Raw genomic sequence first — 20,970 nt, 5'->3', positions numbered from 1 at the left:
TGCCTCTAACCTTGGAAAACTTGCCTGTATTTGCCACACATACTCCAAAAGCAGTGAGTTTGCCTGCTATTTGGCTGAGATGTCACTTACTCTGAAATCCTGGATATTTTGCACTGACATTTTCCTAGAATCCCTGCCTTTGGCTGATGTGCTTTGTGACCTGTCCAACCAGAGCTGCTGCAGAAGTGTGGGCTCCATAGAAGGCCCAGCGTTTTGCATCCTCGGATCTCCCTCCCTGCCGTCACACTGTAATGACTGATGAGTCGGGTGCTGGCTGAATGTCCCTGTACAAGCTGGGAGAAGCGGCCTGGGAACGTTAGGCAGGAATTCTTGGCCTGAGTGGTCCCCATTGGTGTCGCGCCTCGGTCCCCTGGCTTCCGGCTCCCCGGCCCATGTGTTGCGGTGGCGCTGCGCCCCGTCATGGCTTGGGTTGAGGCCATCAAGTATGTTGCTGCCGAGCAAACAGAAATGGTGTGGGCTCACTTTCCGTGGTTGGTCCCCTCTCATTTCCCATATGGCCTCCTGGAAGGAGGATATGTGACGAGCTCAGTGGCTTTCCTTCCCCTAGCTGAAAATGCAGGAAGCAGGGAAGCAAAGATAAACCCCAATACCATGGACACCCCCATGGGGCTGTGCACTTGACAACCTGCTTCTCACATGCACAGTCACTTTGTCACCCAGCAACATTGTCAGGGATAAATTCAATGATCTGTTCTCCTGGTTTACAGATGTGGAACTTGAGGCTGAGGAAGACTACTTTTATTTTTAGTTGACTTTATTATATGTGGTCTATCGAATTTCACAAAGGATTTAAGGAATACATACAGAGCTGTAGGGTTAAAAAATAAGGATGTTGAGCAAATGTATGATTTAGTGGAAAGTGCACTAAAAGTAAAAAAAACACAACAACAACAACAACTGACCAGGAGTTTGGATTCTCAGCTTATGTCATACGCTGCTATGCATTTGTTAGCAGAGGGCTGCAGCCTAGCCTACTGTGGGAGAAAAGAAAACAGAATCAGTTGGATTTCAATAATTTATTAGATTTGGAAATGTTGTTTAGGAAAATTTTAGGAATCCTAGACACTGAAACTTGAAGGGAATTTCTCCAGTGGGCTCTCCTGGAGGGGGGATGTACAGGAAGGTGCGTGTTATACCCACCACAAGTACAGCAGTAAGCTCCCTGGGGCTGGTGACAGCCAGCCTGCCTTAACCAGAGTCCCCTGACTTGTACGCAGCAACACTATGAGGCAGCCACGGTTCCCATATCCCACCGCCTTGCCTGTCACTCAGTACTTACAGTCTGTTCTGTTTACTTTTGGAGATAATTTATATTAAAGGAGGCATCTGAATGGGTAAACACTGTCCTTACCAGGATCAGAAAGCACACAATCTGGAATGAGCATAAGCATTTGCAGATCAGTAATGATCAATGACTAACAAGTATTACTAAGCATAACTGCTATCACTGATTGCTTACCAGGTGCTTTACAATATGTCATTTGATGGAATTCTCCTGAAACCCTCTATCCTAAGTGATGGCAAATGAAAAAAAAAAACAGATTCGGAAAGAGGGAGCAACTTGCTTAAGTTCAGACGACTAATAAGTGACCCAGCTGGGATCTGAACCCAGGTTTGTCTGACCCAGAGCCCATGCCTTTAACTACTGGGCAACACCATCTCACCCCGCGGGGAGGCCTTGCCACCCTGCTGAACAGTCTGGTGACTCTGGCAGCTGACTCCGAGGAACAGGGCTACCAGTGGGACTGGAGGTCAGGAACGGGGGCCCTGCAGCACAGTTGGCAGCATGCTGCAGGACAACCGTGTCTGCCAGCTGGGTCCTGGCCTGGCTTTGGGGTCCATCTCAGCTCAGGATTGCAGCTCAGTGGGAAGCCAGTCTTGACAAGTCAGGAGACAGGGTTGGGTGTCCGCCTTGCAATTTAGGGTTGGAGCTGATCTCAAAGTAACAAGATGTGGCTCTTTCTGCACCTGTGCTCTTCGTGCTCTGTGGATGAATAAACATCTTTGGTCTCTAGGGCCTGCAGTAAGAGATCTTTCTGAGGCCTTGGTTAATTAAAATGCTTGGGATGAAAGGCAAGAAAAACAACTTCTGACCTGGCCCTGAGACAGAGCTACTGCTTGTAAGAGTAGAGTTTCCTTAGCTTTCTGTCTGGACAAATCGATGTATCTTTGTAGGGAGAAAAGAGAAGAGACTCCATTTCACTAATGGGATATCTGAATGAGAAGTATAATGGATTTATGCTGGCAGTGGCAAAAGCGCCTACTCTTTTTCATGCATTCAGCAAACATTTATTCTTATTACACAACACACGTGTACTGGGTTCTTTAGGTAAGACAGGTTATGTTACATGAGACCCAGTACATGCTCTCCTCAAAAATATGAAGTGTGCACACAAGTAGATAGAAGGAATTGAGTGATAGATGTCTAGGAGATTCGCAGTGATAGACATAGTTCTATTAGGGAAAGAGAAAGGTGGTGGAGGGGAGTGGCTTTCAAACTGGGTCAGATAAAAGTTCACCTTAAGAAAACTTAAGATGGGGTAGGAAATGGCCCCAACCATCGAGGTGAGTGAAAGCAAGACATGTCTATGAGACACTGTTAGATGGCTCTGGGTACCTGAAAGGACAGAAGGAGGCATGGATTAGAAAAGTGTGTCTGGACCAAGTCATGGAGGCCTTGGATACCAACATGGGAGCCTGAGCTTTACTCGGTAGACAGTGGGAAGCCACGGCAAATTTTGTGAAGCATACTGATAAGGTGCCTGACAAATGCTAATGTAGCCAAGGTTGAAGTGAAGCATTGGAAGCCCATCTCTTAGAGGCATTCTGAACTTCGGTCAGACCCACATTTAGTGAGGTTGGCCATGATTTGACAAATTTAACTAAGGAAAAATTGTCCTGAGACTTGTTTTAAAAACAGTTGGCACTTGGGCTTTGGGTGGGTTGCATTCATGCGACAAATATTTATATTTATACTCTATATGAGTATTGGTTTAAGCTCTTGGGATTCAGCCATGAAAAGAGGAGTGATTCTTGTGCACTGGAAGCTTGGACTCTAACGGGGAGGGAGATTATAAACAAGTGAATGAACGATAAATAATGTCACAGTGAGTTTCCATTGAGTTACTCGCCATTAGAATCCCAGTGCCTCACACACAGCCTTGTCCATATGTACCTTCTGCACCTATTGATGGGAGCCTGAAAATTTGAGTTCAGATTGCATTTTAGGGGTGAGGCACACTGTTACCAATCATTTACCTTGTAATTACGGAGCTGTGTAATCACTGATACTGGTCTGCAGTTACTTTAAAGTGTCCTTTGAAATGCACGGAATCTCGCCTGGATCTGGCCAGTGTAATTTTTTCTTGAGAAAAAAATGTACAGTGAAATTCTCAACTCCTTAAATTTATTCAGTGAAAGCACATGTTCCCTTCCAACCCCACTGAATACTATTACCTGTTAGAATTAGAGGTGCTATTCCCCAGCTCCCTAATTGAGGATAGTAGCCTGGCTAACATTACATTTCAACACTTTTTACCAGGAGCTGTTTTATGTTTATGTGCGTCTATTTGTGGTTAAGTATTGAGATTAAAAAAAAAAAAAAAAGCTATTTTATTGATTACTCCTCTAGTACTATCTTTATCTCTTGTTTGGCTAAGGGAGGTGGATCTTTCCTGAGTCCTCTAGGAAGGTCATTTGCATCAGAGTTTGTGGGAGATAATCAATTCCTAATCCCCCCCTGCTTCATTTAGAATTGGCCCGTTCTGGGGGGAAGAAGCCCATGTAGGTTGTGGTCTGCCTTTCAGGAAGATTTTTTACTTGGGAATTCTAGACTCTACCATGATGTGGTTTTCCACTGATTTGAGCAGAAGTGACCCCTCTGTAGTTGTAGTTCTGCAGATGTTTCCACTGAGCACCACGGGAAACTTGACAGCACACACTTCTGGCTCCTGTTACTCAGAGGTCTGGCCTCTTGGGTTTTATGTCCGGCTGCAGCACCAAATACCTCTTGAAAAGGAGGAGATGAGGGACACAGTTCATCCTGTAGGCAAACTGGTGAAGTCATAATATTTGTACCGCCAGTGCTGGAAGCTGAGTCACAATGAGTGTGATTCAGGCCTTTATTTCTTACCCAAGGTAATTTTGAAAGGTGTGAAGTCAAGAGAGACCCTCAGTGTGGCTGCCCCCAGAGAAAAAAGCCCAGAGCATTGATTGAGCTTCTGGAGCCTAGCAGGGCTCAGTCCCTACCTGGAAATGTTCCAGTCTTTAACTTTATGATCTTCACTTGCCTCAGTAATGAATAACCTCATTCAGAAAACATTTGCCTGCCTTTCGAAATTTCTTTTTTTTTTTCATCTTGGTCATTTCTGCCATGTTTTTTTAGAAAGGAGAAGTCTTTAACTTTTTTAAAAGTTAATATCTGAATAAAATTCCATATGAGAGGCTTGCTGAATTGGTAATGTCTTGGAGTGGAAATGGGATTGTTGCATATTTCAGAATAGGTAAGCAGAGGAGCTGGGAATTGACCATCTATCAAATCCAGAAGATATTCAAAAGACAATTCAGATATAAATGGTTAACGTAGAAGTCTATAGCTCTTGCATTTATAAAATGTTAGAAATAAAAGGCTTGTGAGTAGAATGTAGCCAGACTGGCTCTTCCCTGAGAGCCATCGTGCAAGGGAGAAGAAGGGTGCAGCTGGGTCAGGAGCCCTGAGCTTCCCGGACCCAGCTTTGTACTGGACAGGGGTGTCACTTTGAGGAAGTAGCTCAGTTGACCAGTTCTCAGTTTCCACATCAATAAGGGGAGTTGGGAAGAGTGTTACAAGAATAAAAAGTAGCACTGAAGGTCAGACACCTAACAGTGCTTGAAACAGTGAGCACTTATGAATTGTAGGGGTTGTTTGTGTTGATTATTATGATTGCAACTCCAGGGTATTATTCTGAGTACTTCTGGCTTTGTATAAAATTCACTTAGATACATAGTGAAATTAGAAACTGCAATGAAAACTAACCAAAGGAGTGGAGAAATTGAAAAGGAGACCTATTTTTAAAAAGTGAGAACGAGTGGGTTATTTACTGTGGAAAAGTGAAGACTTCTCCTTTACCCCCACGAAGGAGTTTGAGGCAGAATTATATGGAAAATGGCGCCCAGCTGTTCTGCATCTCCGTGGACTCTGGCAGAACCCGAGCAGGCAGGCCAGCCCAGAGCAAAGAGCTAAAGTGGAAGCAGCAGAGAAGACAAGGTGTAACAGGGCAGGGGGCTGGTGTCTCAAGGAAGGTCCCAGCAAACACTTCCCCTGAACTCCTGGTGTAAAGGGAGAGTAACCCCTTCCAGCCTGCACCCCCAACTCCCGCCTCGGGTACCCGTGAGCTCACAAGCTTGACCTTGTTGGCCTTGCCTGGATCAGCTGGAGTTGATACCTGGCACCTTGTTTAGAGCACTGGGTCTCAACTGGAGGCCATTGTGTCCCCCCAGGGGACATTTTTGCAACGTCTGGGAGCATTTTGGTTGTCACAACTGGGGGGGTGTTATAGGCATCTAATACCTAGAAGCCAAAGATGCTGATAAACATCCTGCAGCCCCCCACAACAACAAATTATCCAGCCCAAAATGCCAATACTGCTGCTGTTGAGAAACCCTGGTTCAGAGGAGTAGAAGATCCTATTCTGGGCTCTTTCAAACTCACTGGTTTGCACCAAAGTATTTTTTCCTCTGTTTATATCAAGCCACAAAATGAATGGTTAGAAGACTGTTAAATTTGCTATTCTAAAGAAATGTGTAGATTTCATTATAACCATGTGTTTCTTAGCTGTCTGCTTGCTATACATTGGTTTAAAAATATTTATATTTCTAAATAAGTGACTGGCTCTTTGTACAGAGAAAATAATGTGTACATTAGCTCTCCAGGGAGAGTGTTGCAGACACCACCTTCCACCCTTCTTCTGCCCAGCATTTTGCTGGCCAATTAATTGCTGCATTGAGGACTCCCAAGGCCTTGGGAGTGGTTGAGACTAAGACATGACGTTGGGTGGGGAAAATTCCCCAGGGGCCCAACACAGGCCAAGAACAAAGGGAGGACTTGGCGAGAGAGTCACGTCATTGCACAAAATACTGATGCTCTGGAAACATTGCTGCTCGGTGGCTCCGAGAATAAATAAATCATGCTTTCTAGACTTAATAATACATTGCCATTTCTAAATAATATAAATATATGTTGTGTGCGTCCATTTGTAAACTTTCAGACTCTTCCGAAACCCAGACACAGCATGAAAGTGCACGCTATATTTGATCCTTGCATAAATAGCACAGATTTAAATTTTATCCCAGTTATGGGTATCTGGCGCGTGCGCCGATACTCTGGGCAGACTGGTGTGAAATTTAATTTGAGCAGTTAAACACAAGGGTGAGGGAGTGCAAAATAAACAAGCACATGCATTTCCAGCCCTACAGCAGTTGGCATGTTAACGGGAGACGCACCCAAATCCTCTCTCTCTCTCTCTCTCTATTTTTTTTCTCTTCTGACAATCAGATTAACAGTGTCTGAAAAAGCACAAATCCTCCCTGTCTCCTGACCCACTCCCACATCCCCCTCCGAGTGTTGCCCACTGCCATTGCACTGGTGAGCTTTCCACAGTCGGTGTTGGAGTTCTAGGCCCTGAAAATATACAGGTGTCTCTGCTTTTCAGATTTGCTGTTACATTAGAGCAGAGGTTTAGGAACCTTTTTTGTTCCATGGACCCCTTTGCCAGTCAGGTGAAGACCACGGACCCCCTATCAAGTCCATATTATACTGTATATTATTTAATAAATACATCACACCTGCACCAACACGTCCCCACCGGAATAATGTCATTTTGAATTTCACTGCAAGCTCACCGGCCCCTGGCTAAGAACCCCTGAACTAGAGATTCCCGTGGTGTCAGGGAAAGGGAAGAGTCTCCTTAAGAACATCTTGGAAGGGGAAACAGGAATGGAATTGGAAACAGTGGGCAGTAATGGATGTGTACTCAGGAAGACCTGGATTCAGATGTCAGCTTTGCCACTTACCACGGCTGTGACCCTTGGAGAGTCACTTAAGGGCTCTGCTCTTTAGTTCCCAGGTCCCTCGTTTATAAAATGGGAGTGACTTCAACCTTAGAGAATTGTTGGTAGAGTGGTGGCACAGGAGGTGTTCAGTTAATGTTAGTTTCTTTCCTCCTTTAGACACCCCCTAAGTCCAGCCTAAGTGACACTGGCTGAGGAAATGGGAAGTGCTAATAGTTGTTGTCAGTAATCGTTCATTTTGACAAATGGCAGCCACTTCCTCTCTCATACCTGATCAGTCCCCTTTGGGACTTTGAGAGAACCTGTCAGCCTTCCCTCACCTCTGCTTGCAGGTGACCTGGGCGTTAAGTGCACAAAGAGCCTTCCTCTTGCCAGAGGAAGATGCTGGTTCGGGGACTGGCGGGAGGGCAGTGTCATGGACCCAGACCCATGAGCAAGTAGCGTGGTTGGATGTGAGTTTCTTCTGATGTTCCAGAGAACGCACGCCTGCCTACCATAAGTAAAAATTCCCATCTTTCCATTCAATTTGTTTCCACAGAAGAGCGAGTTGTCCCCATTGAAGTGTGCCGTTCCAAACTGTCAAAATACTTGCAGGGAGTAGTTTTCCGCTGTGATAAGTGCACCTTCACCTGCTCGAGTGACGAGAGCCTCCAGCAACACATAGAAAAGCACAATGAACTGAAACCTTACAAATGCCAGCTCTGCTACTATGAGACCAAGCACACGGAAGAACTCGACAGCCATCTTCGGGACGAGCATAAGGTACTCGCCCCGGACTTCCTGCCTCCTGCCCTCGACCTGCCTGTGGGGAGGGGGCAAGCTGGGGGACAGAGCCTGGATGTACTCACACCTACTGTGAACCAGACAGACAGGAACGAAAATAATTTTAAAGCCAAGTTTAGCTTTTTCTATTTTAGAAAATATATAAGGCAATTTTTACAAAATTGGAAAACATGGGAGGACGGAAGGAAAATCACCTGTTATCCCACCGCTCAAATCCTTACCATTTTTACTCTCCTGACACCCGTTTTCCTTTGTTTTATTCATAGTCCTGATAATACTGTACATGAAATAGTGTATCTTGCTTTTTTATCTCACTCAACATCTTAAGAAGAGTATTTTTCCGTATTTTTAAAGAATGCCACAAGAGTTGGCGAACCTGTTCTGAAAAGTAAATATTTTAAGATTTGTGGGCCATATGGTCTTGGTAGCAACTACTCGACTCTGCTGTTGTAGCAAGAAACCAGGCACAGTATGTGAGTGAGTGTGCATGGCTGTGGTCCCATTAAAGTTTATTTACCAAAGCAGGTGCCAGGCCGCGGACCCAGAGTTGGTCAACACCTAGTCTACTCAGCAGATGTTTCCAGTGTTTTGTTGACTACAGGCATTTTCAAAGATACTGCTCTGCTTGTCTGGACAGTATAAGGAACTATATAAAATAGATGTTTTAGTTGCAGAGGGGAATTGATAAAGAGCAGATTGGTACAGGACATAAGAGGTTTGGGAAAGAAATTCTCTTCCAAAGGTTAGCTGATCTGAAGATGAAATTATACAGGGTGGCTTCCTCCCTCCACACAAAGCTTAATTGGCATGACATAAACTGAGTCTGTCATTTCTGGCTTTGTGCAGAAAGAGTGTAGGGGGAGGGGAGGGTTGATTAGGGTTTGTTCCTGAACAGAGCCTATGGACGTGACTTTAATTAACCAGCAAATCCAAAACATTGATTGAGTGTTTACTTAAAGCACAATGAGAAGCTCTTTTGATAGTGTCCCCTTTTTCCTTACTCTGTACCTTCATCAGTGGAAATTTGGCTCTTCTTTTCTGGCCTCACACACTCAAATTACAAAGATTTTAGTCTGGATCATCTATACCCAGAAGTTAGAATTTTTCTGTGGGGTATTGAGAGAGAAGGCTGCGCTTTATCACCTGTCTGCATTTAATGGTTTTACGGTAAGTTTTCTGCTTTGGAATTCAATCATTTTCTAATGTGTCTGCCCAGAAAATGAAAGCAGAGAGAAAAGGCCTGAATTAGCCTCACTTAAAAACTTTAATATCCTTTTTTATTCAAACTTCTTGGGCATTTCTGCCCAAAACTCAAAGGAAAAGCACTCATGCATTTCAGACTAAGCTTTCCACATTTATTCACATATATCTTATTTACATAACTTTCTCAGACCTTTTTATTATAGTGTTCAAGCCTTCAGGCTGATATTTTGGGACAGCAAATCAGGAAGATAAATTCTTCCCTGGTTGTTGCACAGCTGATTGTGAGTCACTGGGAAAATAAGAGAATGCTAGAAACTATATCACACATGGAACCAGAAGTTTCCTGACCAGTGGGTATGTCTTAGTTTTCCAGGCTACTATCACAAATACCACAAACTACATTGGCATAAACAACAGGGATTTACTGGCTCGTGTTTTCAGAGGCTGGCTTCTCCCCAGGTCAGTAGAATGCTGGCTGGCTGGTTGCTTGCCAATCCTTGGGGCCCTTGGCTTTCCCATCACTTGGTGATACCCTCTCCTTTCCTTTCCGGGTTCCACTGACTTCCAGCTTTCCGGCTCCTCCCTGTGGCTTTCTCATGCTGTGTCTGCATTTCTAATGTTTATAAATACGGGAGTCTATTCATCCAGATTAAGACTCCACCACATTCCATGAAGCCATAACTTACCTCCACATCACATCTGTAATAGGTCCTAATTACGATGGGTTCACCACAGGAGCACAGACATGTCTAAATTTGAGTATGTAACTCAGTCTCACCAGGTAGAAGACTGAGGCTTTGGAATTTGAGTCAGAGACATGGATTGCTCAGGAATATAAGGGACCCAATTTAGAGGCTTTGGACTCAGACAGACCTGGGTTTGAATTTAAGTAACATGCCAGAGTGTATACAGTAAATCAGTTACTGTATGCACTCTGGCATGTTACTTGAATTTCTCTTTTCTGATCTATAAATAGGAATCACATCTTCGTCGAAAGTTTTATAAGCATTAAATGACGTTCTGATATTCCCCCGCTTTGAGACCCAATATGTTCCTTAGATATTTGTGAAATTCAGTAGTACTGAAGTATAACAATAGTTGTATCTATTATAAAGGCAGTTACATTGCTGAAGACTAAAATATATTATAGAATCACTAATTATGCTTTGCAATTTAGACAGTCTTTGAGGTTATATTTCCACTCTGCCATATTATGTTCTCTAATTTTACTCTTTCTCATGGTTGACCAGCTTATTAAGTCCAATGAGCACCTAATTGAGGCAAAAAAATTGCCACTTTCAGTATGCCTAATGATTTTCCTCTTTGTCTCGACTGTTACTAAGTTTATGAGACCTGTGCTTATTACTGATATCAGCACTTTCTTTTTCCTATTTTCTACTCCTTTTCTCCTAAATGTTGAGTGCAAAATGCAATTAAAATTTTTGAACTAATTGGCCAAACACTATTTTATAGACAGAGATGCAGGGCTGCTGAAACTGAATTGTTGGATGATAAGCACCAGTGAGTTGGTCATCCTTCAGGATGAAGGATGTACAAAACGTCTGACTTCAGCATTCATGAGAGAGCTATAGAGGTGTCAATGTACAGTGTACTAATGAGAAGTTTGCTGACAATTCAAACATAAAAGTCAAGGACCAGAAGGCAAGCATATGAAATTAAAGTCATAAAGATTGAAAAGGAAGAAGTAAAACTGTCTTTATTCACAGATGATGTCATCTTTGTAGATAGACAATCCCACAGAATCTACAAAAAGCTAGTAGAGCATTAGCAAGTTTAGCAAGGTTGCAGGATACAAGGCCAATATACAAAAATCAATTATATTTCAATATACTAATGGGCAATCTGAAGGTGAAATTTTAAAAAGATCAATTCCATTTATCAAAAAGAATAAAATGCTTAAGAATAAATTTAACCTAAGAACTGCAGGAGCTATATACTGTACTAGAAAATGTTGCTGAGCAAAATACAAGAACTAAATAAATGGAACATACACCATGCTTGTGGATTGGAAGACTCAATATTGTTAAGATGGTAAATCTTCCCAAATTGAGCTACAGATTCAACAAAATCTCTGTCAAAATCCCAGTAGGCTTTTTTGTTAGTAGAAATTTACAAGCTGATCCTAAAATATATTTAGAAATGCAAATGACCTAGAATAGGTCCAAATAATTTGGAAAAAGAAGAACAAAGTTGGAGGACTCACAATTTTAAAACTTATTAATACTAAAGCTAAATATAAATAATATAAATTTATATTTATATAAATAAATAATATAAAGCTATTTTATAATATAAAGCTAAAATAGTCAAGAGAGTGGTAATGGCATAAAGTTAGATATATAGCTCAATGATGTGTGAGAGTCTGGAAACAGACCTTCATATGTATCGTCAATTGATTTTTTCAGAGGGACAACGATAATAGAGAGGATGGCTTTTTTCAACAAATGGTGCTGGAACAATTGGATTTCCACGTGCAAAATAATGACTCTTGACTTTAACCTCAATTCCTACACAAAAATTAACATTGGCTCAAAAGCTTAAAAAAAAAAATGTGTGAGCTAAAACTTTAAAATGTCTGGAAGAATGGTAGAAAATTGTGCAATCTTGGGTGAGGGAAAGATTTCTTAGATATTACACAAAAGCTACCGACTTTAAAAGAAAATGAATAAATTGGATATCAGCAAAATTTAAAATTTTACTCTTCAGAAAACACCATTATGAAAATGAAATGACAAGTGATAGACTGGAAACAAATATATACAACGTATATATCTAACAAAGGACTTTCAACCAGAATATATAAAAAACTCTTAAAATCAATAATGAGAAGACAAATAACACAATTAAAAATGAGCGAAGGATTTGAATAGACACTTCACCAAAGAAGGTATACAAATGGCATTATATCCAAATGGTACATGAAAAGATGCTTGATATGATCCATCATTAGGGAAGTTCAAATTAAAACCACAATGAGGTACTACTACACCCTCATAAGAATGGATAAAATTAAAAAGACTGATAGTAACCAGATATTGACAAGGATGGTGGAGAAACTGGAAATCTCATCCATGGTTGCTTGGAATGCTAAATGGTACAGCCACTTTGGAAGCACGTTGGCAGTTTCTTTAAGAGTTAAAACATGGGGACCTGAGGTGGTTCAAGTAATTGGGTGCCTCTCTCCCACATGGGAGGTATCAGGTTCTATTCCTGGTGTCTCCTAAAGAAAAGACAAGCAGACACAGAGCAGATAGTGATTGCAAAACAATGAGGGAGGAATACATAAATAAAAATGGATCTTTAAAAAATAAAAAATAAAAAAGTGAAACATATACTTACCATCTGACTCAGCAATTCCACTCCCACCTAAAAACTTGATATGAATGCTCATAAATAATTATTATAGCCAAAAACTGGAAACAAATCAAATGTTCATCAACTATGACTAGATAAACAAAATGTAGTGCAACCATACAATGGAATACTACTCATCAATAAAAAGGAATGATCTACTGATAGAAGTAACAAAATGGATGAATCCAAAAAACATCATGCTAAGTGACGGAAGCCAGACACAAAGAATGGCACACTGTGTGATTCCCTTTATATGAAATTTCTGAAAAAGGCAAACCTGTTGGTGCCAAAAACAAATCAAAGGTTGCCTGGGGCTGGAAGTTGGAGCAGAGATTGACTGACTGCAAAGGGCATATGGGAACTTTTCAGGGTGCTAGAGTCTTAAATTGGGTTGTCAGGGTTGCACTACTATATAAATTTATTAAAACTCATGGAACTATTTCTTAAAATAGGTGAATTTTATAGTAAATAACCTATTCCTCAATACCTAATACAGATGCAAGTTTCCCACTACCTGAAACATTGCAGGACCTCAATAAATGTTAATTTTTTGCAGCCTTTTTTATAAGGTTGACGATGGGAACGCCTAGATTCACAAGATACTCAAAATCCAGATTAATGTGTAAACTGTCAAAAATAAAAGTATGGGATAAAATTAGCAATTGGTTCTGAGTTGGCATTTACTAATACTTTTTCCGATAAGACAGTGTGTTGAGTGCATTCTTCCATGAATAGCTTTAGGTGATTTTGTACATTGAAGAGAATCTATGGAAGAAACTAGAAGACACCACAAGATATATTTCAGTGAAAGGATTTCCTTAAACAGAGCAAGACATTCAAAACTGGACTTCTGAATTCTGCCTACAAAGCTTGTAAACCACAGGAACATCTCTAAATATGTCAGGCTATATTGTTTATGACCTGGACAAAATGCTAGTAACAGCAGCAAGGGCCCTTGAAGTCAAATACCCCATTCCATTTAAGAATCAGAATCTCAAGTGCACTTGATTTAGGCTACCATGCTTATCCTCAGAAGCCAGGGTGCAGCAGAGAAGGGGAGACAATCAGCACCTTCATTTTATGGGTGACATTCTTGTCCTTCTGGGCCTTTACCTTCAGCCTAGTGAGCAAGGAAGCACTTGAAATCTCTTGGGCTCTAATAATCTGGAAGTAAACAGTGCAGGCTGTTTGAAATTTTATTTTTTAACCTTCAGTCGCCTGTGTGTGTGTTTTTTTCTTTAACTCAGTATATCTTCTAAAAGCTGGCCTAGTCTCCTTTTCTCTCTCCTCTCTCTCTCTTAACACACACACACACACACAAGTGAAATCATTGCCATTTATTAGCAATATTAGTGAAAGATGAAGACAACATTTCTAGGAACCTTAAAATCATGAAAATATCAAACCTTGCATTTCTCATATTTTAAATATATGTAAGATCCTGTTAGTATTCTTTATTCTTCTGAAGTTACTTTGCTACTTTTTGCCAGTTTGGGGCAAGTAATAGAACATTAGATCCTAAAAGAATCACCAACATATAGGTTATTCCAGTCAACTTGGGTCAGCTTTCTGGACAAGTGAAATCCACAGTAGCAAAATAGTAACCTAGAACATTTGTTTCCAGAAAAGAAAATGAGAAGGAAAAAAAGACAAAAGAGGGATCATCCCCCATTCCCAGTTATAAAACAAACTTTAAAAATTGGGCCAAATTTTTAGCTGTATCAATGTCAAGGACTTCTGCAAACTGAAGGTGGTTCTCTAGAAGATTATGGAATTTCATCTCCACATTCCATCATGTTAATTTTGCTTCTTGATTTCTCAACAATAGGCCAATTTCTTTTGTATGTTTTATAAGAGAAATCAGAAGTAGATGAGCAAGAGGTGTGATCGTTTTTCAGAGGAATATGCCTGACACCTTAGGCAGTATTTCTCAGGTAGACATTTGAAGATGTTCTCTGTGTACTAACTTTGGAACAATTCACTAAACTCTCTGGTCAAAATTAATTGCTCCTGCTTCCATACTTCTGTAGAACTATGCTTCTTCCTCTATTTCATTCTGTCTCAACTTGCACTTACATGTTCAAAAGTCTCTGTCTTGGTATTGAGTACAACTTCCTTAAAGATGGAAATCACATTATTTACCTCTGCTTCCTTCCAAAACCTAGCATAGGGCTGTGCATTTTGTTAACTAAATCAGTGATTGAAACCACTCTTGAAATAAGATTTAAAATGTCCTGTTGTTTTTTCCAATAAGCAGAGCATAGACAGCAGCCATCAATACCTCTGCCTCTGGATATTAGATCCAAGGAGATTGACAACAGCTCAGTTGGTCACCAACAAAGTTCTTTCCTCAAGATGCCTTTCACTTGACTTTCTTGAATATTTGAGCTATGCATAGATTCTCAAGTTGTGTTGATTTTGTCTGGTTTTGTCTGATAGAGGTATATGATCAGTGATTGCAGAAGAAATTTTATATCCTCTTTAAGTTCTGTGCTTCATACCTTTCTGGGTACTTCCAGATCCTTTATTCTTTACTGTTCTTAGGTTTCTGTTTTGAAGATTTTTCAAAGCATGCCACTCTATCCCATCAAATTTTGCAAAACTTTATTGTTATGATGTTTTTTTATTTCTTGCATTCAGCCAGGATGGGTATATTTAACATATTTTGTAAATAATCTTGCATTTCTATAGAAGATGTTCGTTATAATGGGGAAGGCTTGAGAAAGCTTGAACTATGTAATATGAAGATGTTAGTTCTAATCCAGGCTTTACCATTTGCTCATTTTGTATTCCATTTTCTTCATCTACAAATATGAAAAGTGTTGGGGATTGAATCGTGTACCCCCAAATCCATGTTCAGATCCCAACCCCTGGTCCTGTGGGTGTGAACCCATTTGTAACTAGGAGCTTTGAAGATGTTATTAATTAAGGTGTGCCCAAACTGAATGAGGGTGGGCCTTAATCCAGTATGGCTGGTCCTTCTTAGCAAAGGAAATTGGGCACAGAAGAGAAGCCATGGAAAAATCAAGAAGCTTAAAGGGAGAAGATGCTGCCATGTGCATTGTCATGTGATTGAAAAGCCAAGGAACCCCAAAGCTGTCCAGCCAGCCAGAAGATACGGACTCCAGAAGGAAGCAAGCCTTCTTGCCTCTGAAACCATAAGCCAATAAATTCCTATTGTTAAGCCAACCCATTGTATGGTATTTGTTTCAGCAGCTGGGATACTAGAACAGAAGTAATACAAATCTTACAGAATGGTCGTAGGGTTTATATAATACATTTGAAAGTTACAGGATTCATTTTTAACACATATAGGTATCTGGTAAATACTGCAACAAACTCTTTTAGAGAGTGTCCAATTTTGTTCTCATTAACAAGTAAATTTATATCATGGGATGCACATCTTATTGCAATATTATGAAATTATTTATACTCTAGGTTCTCCCATGAGTTATCTAGTTACCAAAGGATTCAAAGAACATTAATTATGCATCAGTAGATGACTGACCTTATATTAAGCTTTGTACTGGGCATGTAAAGCTAAATAGGAAATGGTTGCTACCCTAGAAGAGTTTGCAGGCAAGTAGGAGACACAGGCTTAAACAATGAGTCATAACCCAGCTTCAAGTGCTTGATAAAAGGCACCTGTAAAATAGCAGGGCAGCACAGTGCAGAACAAAAGCAGTGTCACAGCTCATCTTCCTTAGATCTTTAATACTTCTTAGCTGGTTTGTTTGCCTGAATATACTTTCTTGAAGCTTCTGCAAGAATTCTAATTGAAGTGTCTTATCCGGAGTTCCAGATTCTTTTTACCTGCACTTTTGACCATCTGCCTATAAGGTATCATGGAAAAAGTGCTTTGCAGAGGTTTTTCCCCCAATGATTTCTCTCCCCCATTCCCATTCTGACTTTCAAAGAAAGGCAAAGAAGATCTACTGGATAGATGACTGATATCATACGTCAGAGGTTGGCAGATGATGGCCATGGACCACATGCCACCTGTTTTTATAGGGCCTGTGAGCTAAGAGCATTTTACATTTTTAAGTAGTTTGAAAAGAATTTTATTGAAAATTGTATGAAATTCAAATGCCAGTGTCCATATATAATGTTTTATTGAAACACAGCCATGCTCATACATTTACATATCTATGGCTACTTTTCAGTACAACAGCAGAGTTGAGTAGTTGCAACAGAGGCTGTGGGGCCCCCAAAACCTAAAATATTTACTATCTGGCCCTTTACGGAAAATGTTTGCCAATCTGTTTTATGAGTCATTTAAAATCTGAGCAGCACTGCAGATTCTCAGTTTGTGACTGAGTGTTTCTAATGTGAAGGGGCAGTCAGCTTTTTCCATTATTATCTAGTGTCACTTTATCTAGAACTAAAAAGTTCTCTGGCTTTTCTGTTTAACAGCACTACGCTATTAGGTGATGTAAGCATCCTGATTGGGTGTCCCGTTTTGAAATACAAATGTGAAGTAAATAGGGTAAGGAACTCTGGAAGCATTACACAAACTTTCGTTAGCATCTCCCCCACGTATTGTCTGCTATGTAATCTCAAGACAAAAGCTGTCAAAGCTGTCCAATTTCATTCTTTCATTCAAAGCAAGTTTGTATCAGTCCTTCCTATAATATTGGATTTGCCACCCTAAGACCATTTGAAAGCATATGTTCTATTTGATAATATTTGTAAAGCATATCATCCTTCTCCCCTTAGAAGACGCCTACAGAGGTGGAAATTCTTCTATTTGCTAGAAATAGAGCTAAGGTATTTTTACTGAATGGTTAAAAACCAACAAAATAAAAAGGAAAAACTTAGTTCTGAAGCTTGACCATTAATCAAGAGCCTGAAAAGGTTTAGCAGTAGTGTCACTTTGGTGTTAAGTGGTAAAGCAGTTGCTGGCACCTCATCTCTCCTTTCCTGTTGGACAGCTGACTTTGCCAAGGACTCTGAGTTAGTGGAGGTTAGTGGGGAATTTGGGTTTGTGGACATTCACAAAGAACCTTCCCAGGATATGGAGATTTGCATATGGTTTCATGGCCTGAATGATTATGTATTTGGGCAATTCATTCTTCAAAATCATGTTTTCCTTCATTTTCCTGCTTCAAAAATCTCCAGGGCAATAGGCTGCAAGAGCCTTTTTCGTTCTAGATCTCAAACTCTTAGGCTTGCTCTTTCTCCCTTTGTTGTGGACCTTTGGGGAAAAAAGGCCATAAATTACTTCTCATTTCCAGAGGCAAAAGTGAATGTCCATCAGTGTATCCTCTACAGCATCAAGGAGTTAGTTACATATCCACCTTCGTCCTCAAAGAGTGACTGGACTAGGTGTATCATTTCAGAAGCCACCTTAGAAATATTGGGCCTGCAATTTCACTTCTGGAAATTTAGCCTATAAATATAAAATTAAACATGAAAGAAAGGTTTGTACACAAAGAGGTTTTTCACTACCTTATTTTTAATAGTGAAAAACCATAACTAACCTAAATTCATATGGGAATGGTCAGATAAAGTATGGTTATCTACTTGGTGAAATAGTGATTAACAGTTATATTGACCCAGAGAATGGTACTTACACCACACCAAGTGTAAGAAATGGGATACACACTTGTATGTTTTAGTATGATCATAGCCACGTAAATAATTTATGTTTAGCAAACAGGAGTTCAGGAATATAGAAATGCATAGCTTTTTAACAGTTTGTTTATAGGTGATTGGGCTTTAGATGATTTTTCTATTTTCTACATTATCCTTGTGAATATTTCTGTGAGTGGAAAAAATAAGTATTAAGCTAAAACAAAGACCAGTAACCAAAAGCTGAGAACAGCACCCACTCGACTATAGACACTGCTGGTAGATGGAGATTCGGCTGTGTTGAGAGACCAGAAAGTTTGTCCCCATGGAGCTGGCCATTCCATGGGGAGAGGCAGGCCATCACAATTACCAAGTGAGACGAGTTGCTTTGCCAGATCCTCCTTTGTCCCCTCCTCTGGCTTCTGCTCCTCCTGTTCAGTCCCCATCTCTAGCTGTCTTCTCCTAATGAGCTCTCAAGTCACCTCCAGTAAAGGTCCACCCTTGGAAGATCCTGTTTACAAAGAAGCCCCCAGGCCACAGAGTTAGGACTTGACCATGTCTTTAGTGGGGCTTGGCTCAACCTGCCACAGAAGGTATTAGGCACTATGGCATTTAAGCAACGAGAGCTTTCAGGAAGGTCTTCCAGATGAAGTTACATGGAGGCCTGGAATGAAAGAGTAAGCAGGAGTCACCACGTGAAGGCGGCCGGCTTGAGAGAGTTCTGGGCGGAGGAAATATCAAGTTCAAGGACATAAAGTCAAAAGCACTACATGTTCCAGGAACCTAAGTAGGTTCAGTGCAGTGGAGGCAAGTGGAGTCTGGAGAAGGTGAGCCAGGGCTAGACGGTTGCCAGCCGTGTAAACCACAGTCAGGAATTTTGTTTTTATCTTAAAGGCAAGCAGAGACTTACATGATCAAATTTGAATATTTTTTAAATCCTTCTGGCCACACTAGAGAATAGATACATTGAAGGGGCAAGAAAGGATGCTGGGAGACCAGCACAGAGTGGGGGTCGAGGGGTGGGGTGGCAGCTTCTGCAGTAATCCAGGCAAGAGATGATGGTGGCCCAAAAATGCAGAAGAGAGTCTTTTTGTATTAGGCTTAATATTGGTTGGCTTGTTAGGGGATTTCAGATAGAATTATAATCCAACACTATCAATAGTTTTTATTTTAAAATCTCCTAATTGCATAGAAAAGAATTTAGAAATATCTTTGGGAAAAATAAATATTGGGTTAGCCCTGTGTGAACATCAGACCATGAAAATGTCATGTATTATTCTAAAGATGTGTACATTCCAAAATGTTAATGATTTTCCAGTGAAGGGGTAATGGTGTGGGAAAATGGGCCAATAAAGTCCCCCTCAAAAAGCTTACAGGGAGGGAAAAGCGTTACATTTGGTCTGGTGACCGATCTCCTTGTGTCACTGTGAGCTGCTTCAGAGGCAGGGGTTGCAGAGCCTAGCACTGCATCTGGCACACAGCAGGCCCTCGAGGAGTCCTTGTTGAATGAAGAATGCGATCACCTAGATGAAGGATGGGTGGGGATTTGGGCGGAGCTTCCACGATTTCATTATTTTTATATTCTCTGGACTGCCTTCCCCTCATGCTCTGACGTACACACACAGTTGCCTGATTACTAAAAGGAGGTGTTCAGGAAAGGCTGCCTTTTAAATACCAGGCACGGAAAGAGGTTTTTCACCACACATAACTCAAATTTAGGCAACTTGGCATTTTGCCCTCTTGTCCTAACAAACTGGTAACCCAGAAAACTTGGCGTTTAAACATTTGTCATAAATGCTATTTGGTTGAAAATGTAGACTTTGTGGCTGAACATACACAACCTCTTAAATATACATTTGCAGGGTCTGTTATAAGTATTTCCAACAGCCAAAATTGGAAAAATTCATATTGTCAGAAAGGGGAAAGGAACTACAATTTTTGAGTCCTGTTGTTTTTCAGGTACCATGAAGGTCCCTTTTCCAAATGCAGACATTGGTGACATATGTAACTTGCCCAGAGTCTGGCACGTAATGGCAAACCTGAACTTGAATTCAGATCTGCCTGGCTCAAAGCTCATGTTCCTTGCACTATGCCTTTCCATTTTTGCATCTCAAAAATAAATACATAAAAATCCATAAAGGTCTGTATGAGGGAGGCATAGCTGATAAATCCTGAGTTGGGAAGTTGCTGCAGCAAAAATCCTTTGAAGACTGTTATGGTGAACTCTTAGAGGAGAGAGGAGAGAAATAAAAATTCCAAAGTTGACCTTTTCCACCCCCTTCTCATCTGAATCTATTAATTTTTAAGACTTTTTTTTTTTTTTTTTAATGAACAAAGCAAGGCATTGCCTTCCCTGGAAGTTTAGCACTGAGATTGACAAGAACATCTTTCCCACCCACTTGTTGAGTTGTTTTCAAAAAGTCTGTTGATTTCCTGGATTTCAGTATTACAGATAGATCAGTATATTTCTTCTCCCCTTTCTAAAGGGGACCTTTTCCCCTGAGTTTTCTTCTTAAGATCCTGCCTGTCTCCTATATGACATTGTTGGGATGACATTTAGCCTTTTCACAGGACTGGCTGTTGGTCCTAATACTCAAGGAGTCTCTCTCTCACATTTGTCACAGTTTATGGTGAAATTCCTATTTGTCAGGCATATGGAGCCATTGGTGCTCAGCAAATCTTTGTCCCTATTTGGAAATCTGCCTTGGGTTATAATTAATAATGCCTTTCTTCTCTCCTCAACTAAACTGTGAGCCTCTGGAGGCCAGAAGGAGTCTTGTCTCTGTATGCCCCTCCCCTGGCTCCCAGTAGGGAGCACAACACCTTGCACAGAGGGGTCTCTTATTGCCTGGAGTCATTTTGTTGACTCGAGCCCCGTGCCCACTTGTTATTCCTGGTAATTCTGTGAAGTGGTTCGTTAAAACAGATCAATAAAGAAGGTACATTCTGTGCTGTTGATATGAGAACCCA

General features: G+C 40.8%; 1 protein-coding gene across 1 annotated transcript in view; it reads left to right on the top strand.

Moving 5' to 3' along the window:
- ZNF462 (zinc finger protein 462) overlaps positions 1–20,970 on the top strand; it is a 130,878-nt gene that overhangs the window by 100,858 nt on the left and 9,050 nt on the right. The window contains 1 exon segment of the mRNA XM_071217080.1: positions 7,607–7,830. Within this exon segment, the coding sequence (XP_071073181.1) occupies positions 7,607–7,830 (224 nt within the window).

Source organism: Dasypus novemcinctus, chromosome 8 (assembly GCF_030445035.2).
Source record: "Dasypus novemcinctus isolate mDasNov1 chromosome 8, mDasNov1.1.hap2, whole genome shotgun sequence".
NCBI classification, from domain to species: Eukaryota; Metazoa; Chordata; class Mammalia; order Cingulata; family Dasypodidae; genus Dasypus; species Dasypus novemcinctus.
The sequence above is the reverse complement of the archived record's forward strand: the minus strand, read 5'-3'. Positions and strand labels throughout refer to the sequence as shown.